Here is a 19,809-nt window from a genome sequence, read left to right as displayed (position 1 = left end):
ATGCAGTGATAGCTTCCCCGTTTGAATCCCCCGCCAAGGGGCACTTTCGGAAGTCTTCTGGAGCCAAGTCCTCCCGAAGACAGATGGCTCCATACTGAGCATGCACAAGAGCGCGAGAGAGAGTGCTCGCACGTGCGCAGTATGGAGCGGCCCGTCTTCAGGAGCACTCGGGCTTCCAAAGCCTCCCTAAAAAGGGAACCTGAAGCAAGTAAAATTATTTAAAATAAACACATGACTTAGCTGCAAATGAATACTACATACTAACCTCACCGTCAGTTCCTCTCAGAAGCTCACCGTTTTCTTCTTACAGTGATCCCTTCCAGTTCTGACAGTATTTTGTCAGAACTGAAATATACCAGTTGCTGTCAGTTACAACTGAATGTGCAAAGTAATGTCCATCTTTCCCTATGGCTCAAGTGAGTGATATTACAGTTTAACAGTGTGCTGACCAGGAAGCTGCTAGGGGGTAATGGCCATTTCTAAAATGGAGGATGGAGAATTTCATTGATCACAGAGGACAGACAAGACGCAGGAGAGCAGAGAGAGATTGAGGAGTAGACTACTCATAGCTGATGCCTATGACAGCCGATCACGGTGATTGGTTCACAGGGGGGGGGGGGGAGGGGGGATACATAAATAAATGTAAAAAAAATAGATATTTTTAATAAAAAATTAAAAAAGCAGTAAACATCCCAGCAGCGAACAGAGCACACCAACAGAAAGCTCTGTTGGTGGGCAGAAAAGGGGTTGGAATCACTTGTGAGCTCTTAAAGCTGCAGAGCACTAAATTGTAAAAATAGACTGGTCCCTTGGGGGTGTTTCGGGGGGGGGGGGGGCCTTCAGAGAACAACGCGTCGCACCTACCGCACCACCGGAAACAGGCCTTCAGGGAACACCGCGTCGCACCTGCCCCACCACATCACCAGAAACAGGCCTTCAGGGAACACCGCGTCGCACCTGCCCCACCGCATCACCAGAAACAGGCCTTCAGGGAACACCGCGTCGCACCTACCGCACCACCAGAAACAGGCCTTCAGGGAATGCCCTGTCGCGCGCACCGCATCGCCAGAAACAGGCCTTCAGGGAACACCGCGTCGCACCTGCCGCACCGCATCACCAGAAACAGGCCTTCAGGGAACACCGCGTCGCACCTGCCGCACCGCATCACCAGAAACGGGCCTTCAGGGAACACCGCATCGCACCTGCCGCACCACCAGAAACAGGCCTTCAGGGAACACCGCGTCGCACCTGTCGCACCTGCCGCACCACCAGAAACAGGCATTCAGGGAACACCACGTCGCACCTGCCACACCACCAGAAACAGGCATTCAGGGAACACCACGTCGCACCTGCTGCACCACCAGAAACAGGCCTTCAGGGAACACGACGTCGCACCTGCCGCACCACCAGAAACAGGCCTTCAGAGAACACCACGTCGCACCTGCCACGCCACCAGACACAGGCCTTCAGGGAACACCGCGTTGCACCTGCCCCACCGCATCACCAGAAACAGGCCTTCAGGGAACACCGCGTCGCATCTGCCGCAAGACCAGAAACAGGCCTTCAGGGAACACCGCGTCGCACCTGCCACACCACCAGAAACAGGCCTTCAGGGAACATCACGTTGCACTTGCCCCACCGCATCACCAGAAACAGGCCTTCAGGGAACACCGCGTCGCACCTGCCGCACCACCAGAAACAGGCCTTCAGGGAACACCGCATCGCACCTGCCGCACCACCAGAAACAGGCCTTCAGGGAACATCGCACCTGCCGCACCACCAGAAACAGGCCTTCAGAGAACCACGTTGCACCTGCCACACCACCAGAAACAGGCCTTCAGGGAACACCACGTTGCACCTGCCCCACCGCATTACCAGAAACAGGCCTTCAGGGAACACCCTGTCGCGCCTGCCGCACCGCAGCGCCAGAAACAGGCCTTCAGGGAACACTGCGTCGCACCTGCCGCACCACCAGAAACAGGCCTTCAGGAAACACTGCGTCGCACCTGCCGCACTACCAGAAACAGGCCTTCAGGGAACACCACGTCGCACCTGCCGCGCCACCAGAAACAGGCCTTCAGGAAACACCACGTCGCACCTGCCGCATTACCAGAAACAGGCCTTCAGGAAACGCCGCGTCGCACCCGCCGCACCACCAGAAACAGGCCTTCAGGGAACACCACGTCGCACCTGCCACGTCACCAGAAACAGGCCTTCAGGGAACACCGCGTTGCACCTGCCGCACCACCAGAAACAGGCCTTCAGGGAACACCACGTCGCACCTGCCGCACCACCAGAAACAGGCCTTCAGGGAACGCCACGTTGCACCTGCCGCACCACCAGAAACAGGCCTTCAGGGAACACCACATCGCACCTGCCACGCCACCAGAAACAGGCCTTCAGGGAACACCACGTCGCACCTGCCGCACCACCAGAAACAGGCCTTCAGGGAACATCGCACCTGCCGCACCACCAGAAACAGGCCTTCAGAGAACCACGTCGCACCTGCCGCACCACCAGAAACAGGCCTTTAGAGAACCACGTCGCACCTGCCACACCACCAGAAACAGGCCCTTCAGGGAACACCACGTTGCACCTGCCCCACCGCATCACCAGAAACAGGCCTTCAGGGAACACCCTGTCGCGCCTGCCGCACCGCAACGCCAGAAACAGGCCTTCAGGGAACACCGCGTCGCACCTGCCGCACCACCAGAAACAGGCCTTCAGGGAACACCGCGTCACACCTGCCCCACCCGCATCACCAGAAACAGGCCTTCAGGGAACACCACGTCGCACCTGCCACACCGCATCACCAGAAACGGGCCTTCAGAGAACACCGCGTCGCACCTGCCGCACCGCATCACCAGAAACGGGCCTTCAGGGAACACCGCTTCGCACCTGCCACACCACCAGATACAAGCCTTCAGGTAACACAGTGTCGCACCTGCCGCACCACCAGAAACAGGCCTTCAGGGAACACCGCGTCGCACCTGCCACACCGCATCACCAGAAATGGGCCTCCAGGGAACCCCGCATCGCCACTGCGCACCACCAGAAACAGGCCTCCAGGGAACACCGCGTCGCACCTGCCACACCACCAGAAACAGACCTTCAGGGAACACCGCGTCACACCTGCCGCACCACATCACCAGAAACAGGCCTTCAGGAAACACTGCGTCGCACCTGCTGCACCACCAGAAACGGGCCTTCAGGGAACACCGCGTCGCACCTGCCGCACCACATCACCAGACACAGGCCTTCAGGAAACACCGCGTCGCACCTGCCGCACCACCAGAAACAGGCCTTCAGGGAACACCATGTCGCACCTGCCGCACCACCACCAGAAACAGGCCTTCAGGGAACACCACGTCGCACCTGCCGCACCACCAGAAACAGGCCTTCAGGGAACACCATGTCGCACCTGCCGCACCACCACCAGAAACAGGCCTTCAGGGAACACCACGTCGCACCTGCCGCACCACCAGAAACAGGCCTTCAGGGAACACAGTCTCGCACCTGCCACACCACCAGAAACAGGCCTTCAGGGAACACCACGTCGCACCTGCCGCACCACAGAAACAGGCCTTCAGGGAACACCACGTCGCACCTGCCGCACCACCAGAAACAGGCCTTCAGGGAACACCATGTCGCACCTGCCGCACCACCACCTGAAACAGGCCTTCAGGGAACACCACGTCGCACCTGCCGCACCGCCAGAAACAGGCTTTCAGGGAACACTGTGTCGCACCTGCCGCACCACATCACCAGAAACAGGCTTTCAGGGAACACCGTGTCGCACCTGCCGCACCACATCACCAGAAACAGGCCTTCAGGAAACACCGCGTCGCACCTGCCGCACCACCAGAAACAGGCCTTCAGGGAACACCATGTCGCACCTGCCGCACCACCACCAGAAACAGGCCTTCAGGGAACACCACGTCGCACCTGCCGCACCACCAGAAAACAGGCCTTCAGGGAACACCATGTCGCACCTGCCGCACCACCACCAGAAACAGGCCTTCAGGGAACACCACGTCGCACCTGCCGCACCACCAGAAACAGGCCTTCAGGGAACACAGTCTCGCACCTGCCACACCACCAGAAACAGGCCTTCAGGGAACACCACGTCGCACCTGCCGCACCACCAGAACAGGCCTTCAGGGAACACCACGTCGCACCTGCCGCACCACCAGAAACAGGCCTTTAGGGAACACCATGTCGCACCTGCCGCACCACCACCTGAAACAGGCCTTCAGGGAACACCACGTCGCACCGCCAGAAACAGGCTTTCAGGGAACACTGTGTCGCACCTGCCGCACCACATCACCAGAAACAGGCTTTCAGGGAACACCGTGTCGCACCTGCCGCACCACATCACCAGAAACAGGCCTTCAGGGAACACCGTGTCACACCTGCCGCACCACCAGAAACAGGCCTTCAGGGAACACCGTGTCGCACCTGCCGCACCACCAGAAACAGGCCTTCAGGGAACACCACGTCGCACCTGCCGCACCACCAGAAACAGGCTTTCAGGGAACACTGTGTCGCACCTGCCGCACCACATCACCAGAAACAGGCCTTCAGGGAACACCGTGTCGCACCTGCCGCACCACCAGAAACAGGCCTTCAGGGAACACCACGCCGCACCTGCCGCACCACCAGAAACAGGCTTTCAGGGAACACTGTGTCGCACCTGCCGCACCACATCACCAGAAACAAGCTTTCAGGGAACACCGTGTCGCACCTGCCGCACCACATCACCAGAAACAGGCCTTCAGGGAACACCGTGTCGCACCTGCCGCACACCAGAAACAGGCCTTCAGGGAACACCGTGTCGCACCTGCCGCACCACCAGAAACAGGCCTTCAGGGAACACCACGTCGCACCTGCCGCACCACCAGAAACAGGCTTTCAGGGAACACTGTGTCGCACCTGCCGCACCACATCACCAGAAACAGGCCTTCAGGGAACACCGTGTCGCACCTGCCGCACCACCAGAAACAGGCCTTCAGGGAACACCACGCCGCACCTGCCGCACCACCAGAAACAGGCTTTCAGGGAACACTGTGTCGCACCTGCCGCACCACATCACCAGAAACAAGCTTTCAGGGAACACCGTGTCGCACCTGCCGCACCACATCACCAGAAACAGGCCTTCAGGGAACACCGTGTCGCACCTGCCGCACCACCAGAAACAGGCCTTCATGGAACACCGCGTTACTACTGGCCAAGCAGGAAGTGATCCACGATTGCTGTCACTTCCTGGTTCAGGTATGCAGAAGTGCACAGAAGCTTATTGTTAAAATACGCTTACGTGCATACGCTCCGCAACGTTGCGACTCCAACATTTTAAAATACCTGCGTTGCCATAGAGTAACATGATTTCCGGTCCGATGACGCAGAGTGATGCTAGTATGCGCATTAACGTAGTCTGGGATGTGGCGAAAACATCACTTTTGTCTCATCGCGCCGTAATGTGGCAGTATGAAAGTCTCCATAGACTTTCATTACCGAGCAGTGGAGTGCGGTAAAGATACCTACCCGCCCTGGTGTGAAAGGGCTCTGAAGGTTCACTTTAAAGCAATCCTGAGGTGAAAATAAACAAAAGATGGTTATATTGTTATACAATACAGAAGGTAAATAGGACTTCTAGAATCAAGGCTGTGGTGTTGGAGTTGATGAGTCAGAGCAATTTTTGGGTACCTGGAGTTAGAGGTTTCATAAACTAAGTTGGAGTCAGATGATTTTTGTACAGCCTCTACAGCCCTGTCTAGAATACAGAAAAGTCATCCGGGTAATTCTATATTAATTTTAGCCTACAAAGTGGAGTCCCACTTAAATTTTTTTTTCATCCTGTATTTCAGATCTGAACTGTTGCCTGCATGGACCAAACATGATCATTGGGGAAGAGTCAAGAGTACGACCGCCCGTCACCTCACCGTTCAACACTGAGAAATGTATATTCTTCCACAAAACACCACATACTGTAAATGTACTGTGTAAAACTAGTCCTGTATGGGGATGATAAGAATTTGTGCGTATTGCTAGCTCACCAATAGACTGTATTTGCAAATATGTTAGGTCTATATGAACACAAGCGGAGGGGCAGCTCTGTATAACTAAATGGAGTAAATAATGTGTATGTATATAATATCAGTGATATTTACCCATCAATCCACGACAGTGGGATTCAGACTGTGAGACTTTTCTAGTGTACAGGTAAATATATTAAAGTAAATCGATATTTTCTATAACTCCTAAACATGCTGCACAGGAAAAGGTTGTGTGTTTAGTTTGTATTTAAGTGTTTTCCTCTGATAGCTGGAAATCGGTCCCTTGTTTCTCATGTCGTTGTGCGGTGACTCCCCCTCATACTTAGTATGTATATTTGTATAAATGTGCATTGCTCCCTAAGTAAAATGCACTATACGTTACTTTTTACCTATGTTGCCATAACTGACAGTAGGTAGTTCTGTCAGGTTCTGGACTGGTCCATCTCCTCATGGGGGATGCTCAGTTATGTATTTATTTACAAAAGCACTTGCTGAATTGTCCAACTGCTAAAATTGTTTGCAACGAGTAGGAAAGCTGACTGACCTCCTTGTATAGATCCTTTCCAGGGAGTGTTTTTGTAAAGAATAAAGTTAATACTGAGAATCCCCTCTGAGGAGTTGGACTAATCCCAAAATCTGTCAGCTTTTCACTGCCTGCTGTAAGTGGCCGCAACATAGAAAAAAAAGTACTGGTAATTTATAGTGCATGCATTTTAAATTTTACAATTTTTCCCATAATGGCCCTTTAAAGACTAAGGACCGGTGAACAGCTTGTATGTAGTGATAGGTGTGGTGTGCCACTTTACTATACTCATGGCATCTAGAGGCCAGCAGAGAGACTGGTGCCCCATCTTGTATATGGCCTGCAGAGAAGCACCAGGGAGAATGCTTTGTTTGTACAGCCGCCTGTCTATGCAGCGTGTCGCTGTGCTGTCAACAGTCCTTTTTATTAACAACAGATTAATGATTGGGAAACAATAGTAGTTTGAACGTAAAAAGTCACCAGGAACTAAAACCAGGATCATAGAATTAACCCATTTTAGATTTTCTTACAGTTGTAAGCATTAGACCTTTACATCTATAGTATAGAGTACAATGTTAGGTAATGGAGAGGCACACCTTACCGTGAAAGATTGGGTGCTTAGCCTCGATGCAAAAGCAACATCAGTCCGTATAGATAATCCAAGTACGGCTAGCACACCAATATAAATATTCCAGGAAGTTTATTCCTTATTGCATGTGCAACATATGACAATTGTTTCGGGGCCACGGAGGGTCCCCTTCATCAGATACAGTGCAGACATTCGCAGGTATGTCTGCACTGTATCTGATGAAGGGGACCCTCCGTGGCCCCGAAACAATTGTCATATGTTGCACATGCAATAAGGAATAAACTTCCTGGAATATTTATATTGGTGTGTTGGCCGTACTTGGATTATCTATAGTATAGAGTAAAGATGAACATCGAGGATACAGTTTTGAACGTACAATCTTGTCTTTCATATTAAATGTGGTAAGATTGTGGAGCCATGATTGCATTATGGATGGGCATCTTTTAATAGGTGGGTCAGACCCTTTATCCTTTTTGAGTTGTCAGTGTGGTGATTGAGCAGACTATTTTTGGACTTGGTGAAATTTCTTTTCTCTTAGCAGACCCAAGTATGCAAACCCACTACTGTATCCTAAGAGAGAGCTGCGTACTAAAAGAACTGTCACGGTCTCTCGCCCTGTGAAAGGTTTTTTTTTTTGTTTTTTTTTGTTTTTTTTTTCTCACTATCCAGTCAGCTGATATCTGTGTTGGGATCTGCCTCACTGCTTCCTCATCCTCTCTCTTCAGATGAGTGAGGCTGGTGTGTGCAGAGAGGAGACAACTGCTCTGTCTAGTGCTGTCTGGAATCTAGCTTGTCTCTGCACACAGAAATCAGACAGCATGACTCATCTGAAGGGAGGGGCTGAGGAGGGAGGGTTTTTCCTTTTTCAAATTTAAAGTCAACCTGTGACTTTTAGAAAAAGATGGGGCAGATACTTTGGGTGAGGAAAGCCTCTGTATCCTTCATAGGCTTCCCACATCCTCCTCGAGACCTCCGCTGGAGGTGGGGACTCTTTGGAAGTTTGCGGACGCACACCCGTTTGTGAGAGATGGCCGCAATGCACAGGCGCTAGGCGGCTCACGCCTATACAGTAGCACGGAGCTGCTCCTGCTCGGCAGAGAAAGCCAAACCCAAGCGGCTACGTGCTACTGCACATGCGCGAACCATTTGCACCTGTGTAAGGGCAGCTGAGCTCTTGTCAACAAGCCCTTGTCAAGGAGCTTCAGCGCCGGGACAGCGAGGTTGAGGGGGGAGAAGCCTCTGGTTTATCCAGAGGCTTCCCTCTATTAAGATAAATATCTAACTTTTGCATTTTCTATAGTTACAGGTACCCTTTAACATGGATTAGCACACAGGGATTTGGCTAGTGTTAATGTAACACCCCCATGGAGATGGTTTCCTTGTTTTTCATATTAACTTGCTTGGCCAGTGCAAATGTCCAAACATAAAGGTGTTAGGAGGTGGAAGGAATCTTCCTATTCACTGCACAAGACAGTGTGGGGGTGGAAGAAATCTCCTAAGTCACGCACAGAAAGGTGTGAGGGGTGTGGGAGGAATCTTCCTGGTCACTGCATAGAAAGTTATGAGGAAGGAAGGATTCTTCCTGGTCACCGCATATAAAGGTGTGCGGGGGTGAAAGGAATCTTCCTGGTCACTGCATATAAAGGTGTGAGGGGGTGAAAGGAATCTTCCTGGTCACTGCATATAAAGGTGTGAGGGGGGTGAAAGGAATCTTCCTGTCACTGCATAGAAAGGTGTGATGGGGTGGAAGGAATCTTCCTGGTCACTGCATATAAAGGTGTGAGGGGTGAAAGGAATCTTCCTGGTCACTGCATAGAAAGGTGTGAGGGGGTGAAAGGAATCTTCCTGGTCACTGCATAGAAAGGTGTGAGGGGGTGAAAGAAATCTTCCTGGTCACTGCATAGAAAGGTATAAGGATGGAAGGAATCTTCCTGGTCACTGCATAGAAAGGTATAAGAATGGAAGGAATCTTCCTGGTCACTGCCTAGAGCACTGGGCACTGCATATAAAGGTGTGAGGGGGTGGAAGGAATCTTCCTGGTCACAGTACAAAGGCATTTGAAACAAAGCTGCCAGCTCCAGTTATCTGAGGAATTCTGTTGTAAAGTTTTTGTTCTAAATGTTTAGCTTCTTTTCTGCTCAGTTTAATTTTGTTTCATTGTTAATCACAAAATGTTTGGACTTTCATGTCGTTTTATCATGAAGAAATTCATAGTGAGGGAAGTGATGGCCTGCTAAGCCCCGTACCCATGCTAGATTTTAGTTGTCCATGTCGATCAATCATTCTAACACCAGTCGGATAAACCATGTCGGATTGCTGGGAGACAACCGATTTCTGTTTTACGGCTGAATGCCCATTGTTGTCCCCCCTCCTCTCCATAGAACAGAGAAGTGTGTACAGCCATTGTCTGCCTGTGTCACCCAGAACATTCATCCATTGATAGTTTGAGGCCTGGTTCACTCTTGGCACAATCACATGCATTTTCCCCATAGCACATAATGGAAAACTCCTGCGATTCTGTGAAGTGTGACCCTGGCCTCAGATGACAAACTGTTTAAGTACACCTGTATTTTTATTTTTTTAGTAAGATACCCACCTCAGTAGGAGGAAACCTGGATGATCCATAGGCTTCCCCGATCCTCGCGACCCCCCTGCTGCCAGGCCAGACCCTCCTTATCTCCAGGACCACAATCATCTCTGTGTACTCACATGGCTACCCTGCTCAGGCACCAGTGCATTCTCACCTGTAAAGTAGCACGGAGCCGCTTGTGCACAAAGGAAGAAGCTGTGCACACGTGGCTCTATGCTACTGCACAGGGGCGGGGCACACTTGTGCGGCTGTGCAGTGCAGCCATGCTGGTACACAGAGAGGAGCGTGGCCACAAGCAATCTTCCACCTTAATGTCGACGATTGCTCAGTCCCAGCACAGAGCAGGAGGGCCGTATGAAGACCGGGGAAGCCTCTGGGCCATACAGAGGCTTCTCTCTACTGAGCTAAGTAACTTTAAAAAAAAAAACTGTTACAGGTATTCTTTAGGCATGTTTACTGGGCTTTACTTGGTGGTGTCAGGGCTTCTCCTCACAATATAATTTACTGGGTTGTGAATAGAATGGCTCTACACAGCTGTGAGATGTGCATACTAGCCGCCATTAAATCGTAAATCCAGGATTTATGGTTAAAGCTCAGCAGACTGGGCTATAAACTTTACATTGACAAGCAATTCAGGCAGAGGTCCACTACACAATTATAGGTCAGATTTGATATAAACACCAGATCTACTGGAAATCTGTTGAAACTATAGTATTTATAGTCGATGCTACAATCTATGTACAGTGGGTTGCAAAAGTATTCGGCCCCCTTGAAGTTTTCCACATTTTGTCTTATTACTGCCACAAACATGCATCAATTTTATTGGAATTCCACGTGAAAGACCAACACAAAGTGGTGTACACGTGAGAAGTAAAACGAAAATCATACATGATTCCAAACATTTTTTACAAATAAATAACTGCAAAGTGGGGTGTGCATAATTATTCGGCCCCCTTTGATCTGAGTGCAGTCAGTTGCTTATAGACATTGCCTGATGAGTGCTAATGACTAAATAGAGTGCACCTGTGTGTAATCTAATGTCAGTACAAATACAGCTGCTCTGTGAGGGCCTCAGAGGCCGAAAACTTTTGCAACCCACTGTATTTATTAGACGTGACGATTCTTTGCCAGATCGATGCCGGTGGGAGCTTTGGAGGGAACAGTTTGTGATAGACACTTGTACAGCTTTGTGTGGCATCAATCATTACAAAGCTAGCAGCTGCGGTGGTACAGTTAGTTATTTGACAAGATTTCAGCTGAGATCTGGTTGAATGCCTACTACTGCAAATTGATCGAGAAACAGTCAATATCTGGGGGATACTGATTGTATTAGGTTTTACCTGATATACATGCTTGAATGTAAATGAGGACTTGGTAGAACAAGACCACTTTTACTTTACACATCACATTTTTAGAGGTTTATAGTATAAAGAGGAACTGTAACCAAGGATTGAACATCCTCTTAATCAGTAGCTGATACCCCCTTTCCCACGAGAAATCTTTACCTTTTCTCAAACAGATCATCAGGAGGCTCTGTATGGCTATTATTGTGGTGAAACCCCTCCCACAGTGTGATGTCAGCACCTTGGTGACATCACACTGTGGGAGCCTTGTTGCATTGTGGGAAATAACAGCCGTTTATAACTGCCAAAAAAAAGCAGCATCTCTTTCCACAGACATCACCTGCCAGCAGTAAAGATGTTGCCATGTGACACTATCTACATGGTATGTTCTTTCTTTCTCTCAATTTCCACCAAGTGCTCCAGTTCCCTCCACCACCCAAATTCCTTGCAGTAGGGCAGTTAATTCTAACCAAAAACTGTTCTGGGAGTTTATTAGCGACATTAGATTGTGAATTGTTAAATGCTTTCTATAAAGCAGTTTAATATGTTTAGGGCTATATAAATGTAACTAGGAATTGCACAGCTGTTGACAACCATATTGGTATCAGTACCAACATTGAAGCTGTGTACACACTGGATTAAACTTGACCAGGGTGGCTGATAAAGACCACCTTGGGCGAGAATCTATTGTGTGTACACAGGACCACTCCGAGTTTGCCTAAAGAGCCAGTATGCCAGATCTTTTACAGCGTACAGTACCCAGGCGCATTGCCACACACCTTGCCTGCTGGAAGCCAATCCATTGTATGCCGCGCGTTGTTCCTCCTCACCGCTCCATAGTAAGACGTCTCGCTAGCCTCTAGGCCAGTGACACATCTGTACAGACTCCAATCCCCTTGAGTGCTGGATAATGGGGAGTTTGCTGTATAAGACTTGTTATAAAGTTCTCTGTGTATGTATCCCTTACTTAGGCTATATAATGTCCAGCCATATCAACGGTGCAAAATTGATTTCCTAATTGGACACACAGCCGCGCATTACCACTCTGCCCCTCTCCATAGCAACAGACCCAACGCTTGCACATCGGCTAGAGACATCTCTGTACCGAACTCTGCCCTGAACTGTCAACCTATTGTTAGATCCCCAGTCCTAGCGAGCGACAGTCCTTGTATGAAAACATGAGGATTTAAAGCTGTGTACATTTTAAGGCTGTGTATAGCCATTCCTTCTAATATGTGTATAACTTGAGGTTTGCTTAACTCCATTTATGCTGTACAGTGTCCGGCAATAGCCACACACTGGGAGATTTGATCTGAGAGATATCTGCCAGACTCCAGCGTTTACAATAGTGAAGGAAATGTATGAAGCTTCTCTTTTGATATGAAACAGCCAATCAGGTGGCAGGAAAGAATAAGCTATTTCCTGCACTTAATAAAAGATATCCCATTGAAACATTGCTACTGTTCACTGCACATTTCCTTTAGTAACCAACCACCTGCACTGTACATCCTGTGATCTGGCAGAGAATGCCCATTAATGGTACAATTTTTAGAGAACAATAATTTTTTCGATATGGTCACTCAGACTGAAAGAAAAGATTGTATTTAATTGATCCACACCACTATAGAAAGCAACCTGTCATTATATCTCCACCAGTTGTATTCATATCTGTGTAAAAAAAATCTACCAAGCAGAACGATCATTTCTTTAACTGCTTCTAGACTGGGCTAGTTGAAATCTATGCCCTGTTTATGTTCGTTTATCCCTGCCAGGGCGTAGATTTCAACTTCTGCATGCGCCGTGTACACGCCACTCCCATCGATGGCTGCGATGCAATAACCTGCTCACTCTGCTGTCACACTGACAGCAAAGCTCCGCATCTCGTTGGCTCCTGACCCCATGATCACTGCTTGCATTTGAGAAAAAAAAAGTCGCTGGTCCTTAAGGGCTCGTTTCCATATTTTATCTGCGCTTATGGAAACGTGATCGCCGGGACATCAGAGAGTGCACTGATACTTTGGCGAGATTGCGCTCGCAGTCCCATTCAATATAATGAATGGGATCACAAGCCCCGCCTCGGGGAGTCACTTGATGCAAGAGTCGCGCTGACGCAGGGCCACCTGCATTGCAGTGGAAACTAGCCCTGAAGGGGCAGGAGAGCCACGGTATGGAAGAGGTTAATGAAATGATCGATAATGCAATCCTTCAAGATCAGTTCTTTGTTGCCCATGGTACCATTAATATGCACGTTTAGCTACAGATCTGCCCGTGTGTGACACTCATTACAATATACATTGCAGTGTGCGGTTCGCACTTTTCACTGTTTATGTCTGATATTGGAGGTGCAATGTTTCCTCTAGTAGTTTGTGTGTAGTAGGTGTTTGTGAAATCGCTTCTCTGGGAGAGAGATCCTTATATCCTCTTGTTGTTATTTTGGCAGAGTGCAGATATGGCAGTCATGGCTGGACAGCTGTAATGCTGCAGCTAGAGAGGTGCTCTGTTTACGTCATCTGTGAAGTAGAGCAGCAGCATATAACAGGATCACAGGGCAGAAGTAACATTGCTGTTGGTCTATGCCTATGACTTATGATTTATAGCTGCTCCTTCTAGAACTGCATTTGCACTATGTAAAAAGAGAAAGTTCTGTGTGTGTGTTTACCATATTATTTTGCATTTGTAAGGCGTCTCCTTCAGCAGCTGTGAGCTACACAGCAGAGATTTACCTCATTCTAACTATTTAAAGAGCCACCATCACAAAAAATGTACATTTTAAAATGCATGTGTGCAAAATGTACATCTCTCCCAAAGTAAAATGCCCTATAAATTATTTTTGTACTGTATACCTGTCTCTTTCAATAAGCAGTGGCAATCTGATAGATCTGACCGGTTTTAGATTTGTCCATCTCCTCATGTGGGATTCTCGGGGTTTATTTTTAAAAGCACTTAATGAATGGCAGTTGCTCAGTCCAACTGCCAAACTAGTGTGCAAATAAGTAGGGAGGCCGGCCAGCATCTTTGTATAGATGTTTTCCAGTGATTGCTTTTGTATAGAATAAAAGAGGCACTGAGACCCCCCCCCCCCATGAGGAGATGGACTAGTCCAAAACCTGTCAGATCTGTCAGAAATTTACTGCCTACTGTAAGCGACTACAGCATAAGAAAAAGTCATTTATTGTGCCTTTTACTCTGTAAGACATGTACCATACTTCTTATGTGTATGTAAACATGTATTTTAAAGGGGTTCTGTGGGGGTTCCTGAGGAGAAAAACTGCCACTTACCTTGGGCTTCTATCAGCCACCTGCAGTGGTAATGTCCCACGCCGTCCTGCTCCCATCTGCCGTTCCCCGCAGCCGGCACCGGGCTATTATTCGGCTGTCACACAGACGAATAATGCGCGTTGCCGTGCCTCCGCTCGCGTCATCTGAGGCTTACTGCGCAGGCGCAGTACAACGGAGCCTTGTACTGCGCTTGCGCAGTAAGCTTCCGGTGACGCAGGCGGAAGCGAGCGGGTGCGCGGCCACTGTAGCGCAGCCGCAGTTGGATCCCATGCCGCTTAGACCGGGGCCGGCGGCGGAGAATAGCAGATGGGAGGAGGACGGCGTGGGACATTACCGCTGCACGGGGCTGATAGAAGCCCAAGGTAAGGGTCTGTTTTTCTTCTCAGGAACCCCCACAGAACCCCTTTAAATGTTACAAATTTTTTTGCTATAGTGGTCCTTTAAATGTAATCTAGGGCAGCTCAAGAGAAACGGTGATATATAGTTTCATGTATGGAATCACTAATAAAGATGGCTGGTTTTATGCCTCAGATTATACTTTAGCTCCTCTATTGATGTATATATCATGTTAGGTGGAACACTGCTGTGTCAGCAAGGATAACCAAGGCCAAGGTTTCCACAGTAATCGGTGGGTCACACGGCTGGATCCTACTGTCACATCAGGGTGTTTAAAACTACATATAGGCTCAATTGACCTTTTGCCCAAAGTGATCTTTAGAGATAGTTTTGGGATGATGGCAGATGTTCCCTGTGTCATCCTGCATATAGGTAGGGAAGGGTTGGCATGGCAATGCGATCTGCCAGTCAGTGACTATGATCAACAGGTTGCCAAGCCAGCCTGAGAGGTTCATGTGTTCTTGCTAAGTAAAAAGTGCTCTCATTAAACCTGCACATATTTACATAACACCATATATTACCTTGAAAGCATAAACTTGTGGTTTCCTTGTCAATTGACAAACCTTTCATTTGGTTTAGCCCAAAGGAGTGTTTGCTGCAGGTTTAGGCAAACAGGCATGTAGGCATAATGTAATCTCCACAGAACATGCGTGTCTACTGTAATCTCCACAGAACATGATGCCTGATGTTTAAAAACACCTCCTGCTTTCTTGCCTCACTTGTGCTGCCCTGTTGTGAGACAAAATAGTGCTTCACTTAAACTAGAAGCCACCTGACATACTCCCCTGCCAGAATTTCCCTTTTTTTGTTTTTCTGTTTTGTATCTTGTTTTATGATCTTTTTGGTTTTGTGTCAATTTTTTTGTAAAATGTATTTTCTAGTGTCAACAAAATGTGACATGATTTGAACATATTCAGAGAAAGTGGGTATATTCTAAGTTATTTAAAAGTTAATATATGAAGTGAATTTGTTAATAGCACGAAGGGTGTGGAATTTAAAGTGCAGCTGCCAGCTAAATAATAGTGGCCTCCATTTTGTGCCCCAGCACCAGGGCTGTGGAGTCAGTGAAAAAAATAATCTCAGTTTAGGATACCACAGACTCCAGGTACCCCAAATTGCTCCCACTCCTTAGTCTAATACTTACTTGGGCTGTGGAGTTGGTACATAAATCATCCGAATCTGACCCAGTTTATTGAAACCACCGACTCCACAGCCCTGCCCAGCATGAGCAGAAAGGCCTGTTAGTTCAGTTCACTGCCACTAAACCTCACTGACTGCTCCATGAGGGGCAGAGAGCAGAAACATGCAAGAGGCACGGTTGTGTTTATGAGACCATAGGGTGTGACTAGACTCAGGGACTACTGAACCAAGCGTTCATCTATCCTATTGTGCAGCCACACATTTCGTGCATGCGTGTCAGAGGATGTGTACACCCAAATACTTGATTTACCTGACTAGCAATCTGCATCAAGGGGAAAGCCACATATCTAAAAAAAATTGCACCTTTTGTGTTGTGAAATAAAGTTTTACTCTTTAAAAAAATGACTTCCTGTGGAACATGAATTGGTAATGAGCCACTGGCATTCAATCATTAGGTGGGGGGAGTTTACCAATCAGGAATAAATGGATGAGGATGATGCTTTGCAATGTTAGAAACATAAAATATTGTTTTTTATATGATTGATAAAAAATAAAATTGAGGAATTTGCACCTTTATTGGCTAGTGGTTTCATTTTTATACTTACACAGGTCTAAATATTTTATATCCACCATGACAGGAAAGACCTCGATGGCTAGTTCACAGTGCTCAATTCTGTTGCAGAATGATGGAAAGTCACTGCCATACAATTTTATGGGCCTTTTCTTTCCCCAGCCCCATGAGGTGTGTGGGCTCCCTTGCTTTACTCTCTGGCCGCTCCGTTCTTGTGCTATGGACTTGGGTAATCTGGCCAGCCACGCTCTTCTGTGCATGCTCTGCCATGCGTGCACCCCCGTAACACTCCCGCAGCCAGAAGTGTTCGGTGCCTGTGCAGTAGTGCTGCTCAGACGCATTACGCTCCCGGCGGTGGGGGGTGCGCCTGCTCAGAAGTGCTAGGCCGGCCAGATTGCCAGGGACAAGAACGGAGCTGCCGGCGAGGGAGCCCGGCTGGAGGAAGCCCCAGGTAAGTGTAAATACTGCTATTTATAACCTCTCGGGTACACTTTAATGGTGAGCTGCATCACAATTTTAAAATTGGCGATGTCCATTAACAAAAGTGTCGCAATGCACAGTAACTTATTGCTTTTTTTCTGTAATGTGCGTTGTCTGGTAGTTCACATCTTGGCTTATGTTATTTTACGGTGTATTATCAAATGTACCACAGAGCCAATGTGAATGGGCCCATTGTTGGAGAGCTGCAGCATGTTGCAGAGTGTTATAACTTGTGTCATAACGCACCAAAGTGTGCTTAGCGTGAACTCACCCTGAATGGTATCAGGAGTAGTACTGTTGTCTATAATTGTAATTAATTGTAATAGGAGATTCATGCTTTTCACAATTTGTTGGCTTGCTTTGGGATTAGGCATGGTCATTGAGCTGCTAGTAAGGCCTGGAACACACTAGCAGTGCTTTCTAAGCGCTTGTGATTTGAAAAGCTCTTGCTAATGCAATGCTATGGGGGATTTTTGAAAAATCCCATCGCCCAAGTGGGATTACAGTTATTTTTTTTCACTATTGCAATATGTGCAGAATGCAGCTTGCTACTGACTAGCTAACATAAGCAAGACCCCCCCCCCCCCCCCCCCAGTGACTAGGCCGTTTTCTTACAATTCAGCATAAACACTTCACATAAATGAATCTTGCCCCCTTTTATTGCCACCAACAGAGCTTTCTGTTGGTGACATCTGATAATCAAATTGCATCTCAAGGTGGTCGGGATGGGGTTAAAAAGCACATTATCTGATTGTATTCCTTATTGACTCTATAATGCTACATTTAAGAATGTGAATTCAGTGTGAGACATGACAAGGGCCCATATGCAATTAATGTTTCCTCCTGAGTTTTCTCCTAGGTGATATTTTTAAGCTTGTCAATAAAATCCTTAAGCCAACAGCAAGTAAGAAAATACTCAAAATAATTTTGATAATACTTTTTCACCTACTTTTTTTGTACCTTTACAATTGCAAAATGCTGTAAAGTTATTTTTAATAGAAGATGAAAAATTGTCCCGTAGGAGAAAAGTTAGGAGAAAACGTTAATCGCATTTGGGCTGTGATTTCTTGCCTGCGGCACCAAATGGATCAGAAACGTACCTGATTTGTTTTATGCATGTTCTAAGTTGTTGCAGCAGTTTTGAATTAGCCATATAACATCATTGCCAGCAGGGGGCAGTGGCACACCGTTCCTCTGTTTTAGCACAACATGGCTAAGGCTTGGCAGTATATTTTGAACACATTTTTAAGTATTTTAATTTCTGACCTTGTTGGGTCTATTAACTTATGATGCAAATTATGCCAATGAGGAGGGTGTATTCTAGATGCGTATCACAGTCCAGTGCAAATGTATAGCTGGTTATACGCTATACAACTGCACTCCCAGTGACGATTGACACAGTGATCTTCATCACGATTGACATTATCAAGAACTGCCATTGATGTTCATGAAATGCAATTTGTGGGTTGATCACACAGAGAAAAAAAACATGTCTTCAATTGTTTGGATGATTCAATGAGGGCTCGTTCACCCAAGGAGCATTTCTGGCTTTTTTCAAGCGCCGGCGATTTTTTTTTTTTAAATCGCCCACAAAACGCTGGTGCAATGAATCCCTATGAGAAGGTTCATATCAGCGTGGTTCATGCGCTGTGCGTTCAGCAAAGCGGTGCCTGTACCATTTTTGGGGCGTTTTTTCCTATAATGGCAGGTATAGGAAGAGCGATAAACGCTCACAAAACCGCTTTATGTGGCGATTGCGTTCATGTTTTTGAGAGTAAATTGTATTCATTCTTTTCCAGGTGAAAGTGATCACTTCCTGACTTGCATCAGGGAGTGAATTACAAAACAGCTCTGGAAAAGCGCTTTTGCCAGAAACTCAGCACGCAGTGGAGCGCTGGGGGGGAAGCCCCCCAAAACATTTGCGGTTTCGAATTTAGGTGTGAATGAGGCCTGAAAGGGGTTGGTTCACACTACAAGAGCTATTTGAGCACTTTGTCATTTTAAAAGTTCTTGCTAATTTGAATCCTATGTGTGTGTTCTCTGGGCCTGAGCCCACTAACGCAGTTGTGCGCAGTTGTGTCCGCTTTTCAGCAACACATCAATGTTACAGATGCTGAAAAGCAGACACAACTGCGTTAGTGGGCTCAGGCCCCTCACTGGAGCAATGTGATTTTCTAAAGATCCCCCCTCTCCAAAGCATTGCAGTAGCAAGAGCTTTTAAAATCACTAGCAAACAAATAGTACACTGCTAAATTGCACTTACAAGTTCTGCAAAGACAAAATACACTCTTAGGCCTTGTTCACATTATAGATCGCCGAGTCTGATGGTGGAGCGGAGCTCCTGCAAAACATTCCCCCCGGACTTGAAGCCAATTGGCGTTAGGCGGTCCTGGGGCTGCCACCACGTTCACGCCCATTGGCGTTAGGTGGTCTTTAAGTACTTAATGTTAAGCATAGGAAAGTGGAAAATCGCTCTAAAAAGCACTTGAACAGAGTGATTTTCCAAGCATTTTTTAAAAAAGCTGTACACTACACCAGCTGTACTGTACAAAAAAAAAAAAAGACGATGCACAAAAATCGATAGACATAAGTATAAAATTGCTAGACACATGCCTAGAATCAATTAGAAAAATCACTTCTAAAAGCACTGAGCGTTTGCGATTAGGCTAGCGCTTTTAGGTGTGCACCGGCCCTCAAATGCATTTTAAACCACCAGCAAGAAAAGAAAACACTCATAATAATTTTGATAGTTATGTTTTACAATAGGTCTCCTGCATGCATAATCTATGAAAAGATCAGCAGAAGACAAAATGGGGTATATGCGAGTATGCTCTGCCTGACTTCA

General features: G+C 47.6%; 1 protein-coding gene and 1 long non-coding RNA gene across 2 annotated transcripts in view; both read left to right on the top strand.

Annotated features, from left to right (window-relative positions):
- Nucleotides 1–7,263, top strand: part of LOC137562925 (collagen alpha-2(IX) chain-like) — a 39,074-nt gene extending 31,811 nt beyond the window's left edge. The window contains exon 4 of the mRNA XM_068274740.1: nt 5,865–7,263. Within this exon, the coding sequence (XP_068130841.1) occupies nt 5,865–5,870 (6 nt within the window). The 3' untranslated portion in view covers nt 5,871–7,263. The remainder of the gene's footprint in view (nt 1–5,864) is intronic.
- A 188-nt stretch (nt 7,264–7,451) lies between these two features.
- On the top strand, nt 7,452–16,489 carry LOC137562924 (uncharacterized). Its single transcript, XR_011030214.1, has 2 exons — nt 7,452–8,766; nt 8,855–16,489. It is a non-coding gene; the product is annotated as an uncharacterized lncRNA (long non-coding RNA).
- The last annotated feature ends 3,320 nt before the right edge of the window (nt 16,490–19,809 follow it).

This window comes from Hyperolius riggenbachi, chromosome 3, assembly GCF_040937935.1.
Source record: "Hyperolius riggenbachi isolate aHypRig1 chromosome 3, aHypRig1.pri, whole genome shotgun sequence".
Classification (NCBI taxonomy): domain Eukaryota; kingdom Metazoa; phylum Chordata; class Amphibia; order Anura; family Hyperoliidae; genus Hyperolius; species Hyperolius riggenbachi.
This window is presented reverse-complemented; position numbering and strand designations above follow the sequence as displayed.